At 34.0% G+C, this 5979-nt stretch overlaps 1 protein-coding gene and 1 long non-coding RNA gene across 2 annotated transcripts; both read left to right on the top strand.

Annotated features, from left to right (window-relative positions):
• The first annotated feature begins 374 nt into the window (after positions 1–374).
• LOC123203931 lies at positions 375–2773 on the top strand. The gene is made up of 3 exons (XR_006499398.1): positions 375–1759; positions 2147–2355; positions 2437–2773. It is a non-coding gene; the product is annotated as an uncharacterized LOC123203931 (long non-coding RNA).
• A 1233-nt stretch (positions 2774–4006) lies between these two features.
• LOC123204042 (60S ribosomal protein L27a-3-like) lies at positions 4007–4642 on the top strand. The gene has a single exon (XM_044620582.1). The coding sequence runs from the start codon at positions 4086–4088 to the stop codon at positions 4524–4526; it is 441 nt and encodes a 146-aa protein (XP_044476517.1). The 5' UTR covers positions 4007–4085; the 3' UTR covers positions 4527–4642.
• The last annotated feature ends 1337 nt before the right edge of the window (positions 4643–5979 follow it).

Here is a 5979-nt window from a genome sequence, read left to right as displayed (position 1 = left end):
ATTAATCAATAAGGGTTGATTGAAATACATATTTTTGGTTAACCAATCGTAAGGACGGAAAGGTAATTAATACCGCAACGAATATTTGAATAATTAATTTGATATTTTTGGTATCGATGATCAATCGTAGTTCAATGGTGGATGTGACCGTAGACCAAGATTTGTTAAATTGATTAATTCATTTCAGATTACTTCACTAAATTTTTATTTATTTATTTTTAATTATAATTCGCGTTCAATTCAAATCCCCTTTTATCCCCTTGTTTTGATTAATTTGTGACAACATACTAATTAAAACTTTCTCAAAAGAACGATTCTTACTTTCCTCTACTATATTTTTGTTGCAGGAATTTAAAAGTTTAATTTGGGTGTCGATGATAGCACGTACCAGCCACACATGATCTTAGCAGAGGACGAAGACATACCACAATTTTGTAATTAACATGCAGTTGTTTGATATGGCGACCCCGACTCTTACCGTCAACGGTGTAGCTAAAGCTTTTAATCAGTTTTTTTGTTTATCCAGATCCAGCAATTACTTTAATTTGAAACTAACGCCATCTAATTCCTTTCAGCCATTTAATAGGGCCGCCACTTCAAGTTGGGCGACCTCAATTCTTGGGCCAGTGGTGGACCTTCTCCGTACGGGGGTCCTCCTCCTGCCGCTGGTTTTTCAGGAAGAGGCCCTAGAGTTACTGGTGGATCCATTTCTGGCGTGCTCCAGCCGGTTGGTAGATTTGATGTTGGCCGTGGTAGCAGTCGACGGGGATTTAGTAGCAGCAGAGGCCATAATTCATGACGTGACAATGGAGGTAGAGGCTTGGATTCGGGCCGCGGTGGTGGTAGATCTGGTGGATGTCGTGGTTGAAGAGGAGATAGACATGGTGATGGTACCTATCGAGATGACTTGGATAAAATTTCACTTTCAAAGCAAGATTTCGGAAATTTAGTACCTTTTGAGAAGAACTTCTATGTGGGTAATGACGGAGACAGAGGTTATGATGTATTGAGCTAAGAGGGAGATTACTGTTGCAGGTCATGATGTTCCTAAGCCAATTTGGATGTTTCAGGAGGCGAATTTCCCTGGTTCATGTTGCCCATTTTGATTCTGTCTAGCTTTCTAAAGTTGACATCTTGTTTTCCCTAATTTTTTTTTTTTTAATCGTGATTCAGTTTTTAGATTACCATCTAGAGGTTATTTCTAAATTAGAATTTGTTGAGCCAACGACCATTCAGGCTCAAGGATGGCCTAGGGCTTTGAAGGGTAGAGATTTAATTGGCACTGTAGAGACTGGTTCCGGAAAAACTTTATCATATCTGTTACCTGCTTTGGTACATGTTAGTGCGCAGCCAAGATTGGGTTGGAATTTCTTACAGAGTTGTACTTTCTTTTGTGAGCTATAGGATTTTTTTAGGTTATCAGCTAATTTTGGTATGATCTTGCTGTGATTGTTTATTTTGAGGTGAAGGTCCTATTGTGTTAGTATTAGCACCTACCAGGGAATTGTAGTTTGTAAGTCAGGATTTTATTTTTTTGATGAGGGGTATAATAATTTTGAAAGCTGGTTTACATGCGGTTGTTTACCTTGCTCAAGTCGCCTGAAAGTCATGGCTTCACCCAACAAGTGTCTAAGTAACATGATTGAAGTTATCGTTGCCCATCCACGTTCATGGAGCTGGTTTTGCTGTGGCAGCCTGGTTGACTCACATGTTTATTCATTTTTTGGAAAATGGTGGTCTTTATGCCTGCAAGGTTAAGGTAGGCACATTTAAATGATGAATGTGTGATATTAAATTTGACCACTCAGATCTTAGGGGTGCAGGGATAAGGGATAAGGGGATTTTGTCATTTTCTGGGGCTGTATATAGTTGAGTCATTCTGAGTATTGACTCCTCAAGCTTTGTTCAGTTACCTTGTCTGATGAGTTCTTTTAATTGAGATTTTTATTATGCTAATTTTGAGGAAAGCTGACTTGAGCTTGAATTTGATTTGGTTATTTCTTGCCCAAATGATATTAACCGAGCTTCTTACTGAGCTAAACTTGAGTAAAGCTCAGCTACTTTGTTTTGTCTCGTTGGTTATGTTTTTTGTGTAACAAACATTATATCCCCTAACTTTCTGCCTTTATTGATTGTATATTTGAAGGATATAAAATGTGTGGTCAATTACGATTTTCCATCCAGCCTTGAGGATTATGTTCACACGATTAATTGGCCGAACTGGTCGTGCTGGGGCCAAATGAATTGCTTTTAACTTTTTTGTACATTCAAATGCAAAGTTTTCTAGGGATCTAATCAAGATCTTGCAAGAAGCACGACAGGTTCTGAGTCCCTCTTTTGGTTCTAGCTTTGGAGGTAGTTCTTTGTCTCCATTTGATTTTAGTTCATGGCATAGTGTATCTTGGGATGATAAGCACTCTTGTTCTTGTTATGTAGCTTCTGCGCGACATTTCCACGCCAGAGGACAGGGAGAATTTGCCAACCGATCTTTGATTTCAGGGTCTAATGCTATTCCCCTTGGTTCGAGGAGGCCGGGGAAGTTTGGTGGTGATATTGTTTTTCCGGAAGGGCAATCTTGAATCTGAATAAGTTGGGTAGTTAGTTAATAGAGTATAATGCATCTGAGAAAAGTTTGTTTGTTTTATCATTGATATTGATATTGCCATTAAGTCACAATTTGCAACAACTGGTGGATAAATTTTATAAGGAATTCATGTTATAGCAATTCATACAGATCGATATCAATGCAAAGGAGTTAACCTAAATTTGATAATTGTTGTGTTAAAATCTAGCAATTTTACAAGTTAGGAATGCTACCATCTCTTTTACAAATTTTGTTTGTTGAGATGTTACAGATCAATGTCGTCATTTTTTGGGTTTCGGTCATTTAATATTTACAAATTTTGTGAGAGAAAATAGAATGAATAGATTGTTAAAAATTCACAGCTTTAATTGAGCTGTTGATTGATTAATATAAAATAATCTGAATCTCACCAATCATGACATCTAAATAGGAGTATTATTTGTGTTTTTGTATTATTTATATATTAAATATATTTAAAAAAATTTTAATTCAAAATATATTAAATATTTATTTTACATTTTTTCGTATTAAATATAAATTATATATTGTATTTTATTTTTATTATATTTTTTAAATTTTTGACTAATCTTAAAATATAAAATTATTCTATCTGTTTTCAATTATTTAGAAAAATGTCACTATTATTTTAAAAAAACTTAACAATATTTTTTATTAATTCTTAGTCATAATTTTATGATTTTCTCTTCTGTGGTTTGTATAAAAATTCAATCTGATCTAAAGTGTGAAATTCAAGCTGATTAATTTATTTATTTTTTCAATCCGATTGGTACATTTTTTATTATATAAAATTTTTTTGATTATGTATTATATTGTATTATATTTAATATTTAATAAAATACTTTATATTTAAATTATTATATTGATTTTTAATAGAAGTTTGTGAAAAATATTAAAATTATTATGATATTTCTATATTTTTAAAAACTTATAATTAATGATGTTTTATATTAAATTTATATATACATATTTTATACTTTTTTATATACAAATTTTAAAAATATTTTTTATAAATATATTTTCTATTTTTATTATATTGTAACCACATAATTTATATGTCGTTAATTTTTTATTCCCATGTTTACTAATAGTTTGATAAGATACTTTCCACCTGCACTTGAATCCCTCTTCATACAAATAATGAAATCACGCTGACGCTGTTGCCTTTTTATTTATGGGGTAATAATGTAATATTTTCCAAGTTAAATGCAAAAATATCTCTCATTAATTTTTGCAAAATTTGTTTATTTTTTGATAATAAATGTTAAATAATTTGAATTATTCAGATTTTTTTTTTTATAAATAATATTAGGAACACTTCTAAATAAGAAAAATGAAGAACATAAACGCGAGGGAGGGGTAAAATTGTAAACCCACGAACAAGTACTCCCCTCTATATAAGCATGAAACCCTAACTCTCATTTCTGTGCCGCTCCAGCAGCTCATTTCTTGGCAGGAAGTCGGTAGGCAAAAGAGAGGAGAAATGACGACTAGGTTCAAGAAGAACAGGAAGAAGAGAGGTCACGTGAGCGCCGGTCACGGTCGTATCGGAAAACACAGAAAGCACCCTGGTGGACGTGGTAACGCTGGAGGCATGCACCACCACAGGATCCTCTTCGACAAGTACCATCCTGGTTACTTCGGTAAAGTCGGTATGAGGTACTTCCACAAACTTCGTAACAAATTTTACTGTCCTATTGTCAACATTGATAAGCTCTGGTCCATGGTCCCTCAAGATGTTAAACTTAAAGCCACTAAAGACAAGGTTCCCTTAATCGACGTTACACAGTTCGGTTACTTCAAGGTTTTGGGTAAAGGTGTTTTGCCTGAGAATCAACCTGTTGTCGTTAAGGCCAAGCTTTTCTCCAAGAATGCGGAGAAGAAGATTAAGGAAGCTGGTGGAGCTGTTGTGCTCACTGCTTAGGTTTTTTGAATTTATTAATTTTATGATTTTTTGCTTGACTGGTTGAATGAGTACTGTTATGTTATGAGTAATTTTGAATGCTTTTAATATTTTTTCAGCTAAATGTGTTTGACCCACCTGCATCTACCAACTGCTTTAATTTTATTTTAGATGCGAAATAAACCCACGCATTGAATTTTCAATAGTGCACATAGAATGCTAAAATAATTAATTAAGGATCAGTGATCCATTAATACATACGATAATGTTAGTTAAAAATAAATCAAAGGTGAACTTATGTTACCTTCACTTGGTGGTTATTATGTTCTGTCTATGTATTTAAATTCAGGGTCGTTGTTACATGGGTGATTTATCTGCTTCTGTCTGCCGCCAATTTGACACTTTTTTGTTCACAGATGATGTTTAATTGTGTTGCAAGATCATTGATATTTATAGGTATGGGATCGGTCAGCTTAGTTTGAGGGGTTTTTTATCTTCAGAAGTTTGGTTTGATTATTGTTTTGGTCATTGAGCTTGATGGTGTATTTTTCTTTTTTGGGTATTATTCCATTCCTTTGTTGGCATTGGATGTCGTCTATATATTGTTCTCATGGATTTTTAAATCTGAAATCATTGGAGTTCTTTTATTGGTTTATTAGTAGATGTGGTGTTGGGTCAAGTCGTGCTTAATTTGGTGCGGTTTGTCGTGTCACCGGCTGTGTCATGCAAAGATTTGTCAAAAGACAAGCTCTGGTAGGTTGGCATGGTCTGTCTCAATGTTAAGGCCTAGGGGATGATCAATAACATGGGGGGTGGTGTTTTGTGGGTTTTTTGATGGACGTCTCTCAAAAAATTAAATCTTTAACATATCTTATAATTTTTTTTTTTTTTTCATTTTGGTGAGTTGGGTCAGGTTTATCCACAGGCTCTAACACCATTGGATGCCCTAGGTCGTGACGTTGTCCTTTGCCACCTTTATTTCTTACTCTCAGTATAAAGGGGTATTAATTAAAATAAGTGAAAAAATTTTCGCATAAATCTTTTTAAGTGAACGTATAGCGGTTTTATCATTATCGGCAAATTTTCTTTTAATTCCAAAAATATTTTCTCTCTGCTTATTATGTCATACTTTGTTGTCTAAAGTTTTCTTATTAGATTTGATAATTTCTCATTCGAACTATCAATAATTCACGTTCTAAAAATTAAAAATATAATTAAAAATTGATAAATTTTTGTTTAGATTTTAAATTATGATGTAACAAAAAAGTAGCATAGATGAAGAGAATGATAAGTACGAAGTATAGGGCGTAAAGGGTGTGTACTATGTGTGTAAGGTGTGTACGAGGTGTGTTAGTGTGTATCAGGTGCGTAAGGTGTGTGGAAGGTGTGTAAATTGCGTAGAGAGTGCATAAGGTGTGAGCGGATGTGTGTGGCGCATGGATGGTGAGCCAATTGGTCGGGAAACTAAAAAATT

The sequence above is a fragment of the Mangifera indica genome, chromosome 20 (genome assembly GCF_011075055.1).
Source record: "Mangifera indica cultivar Alphonso chromosome 20, CATAS_Mindica_2.1, whole genome shotgun sequence".
NCBI lineage: Eukaryota > Viridiplantae > Streptophyta > Magnoliopsida > Sapindales > Anacardiaceae > Mangifera > Mangifera indica.
Note: the sequence above shows the minus strand (reverse complement) of the source record. Positions and strands in the feature narration are given on the sequence as shown.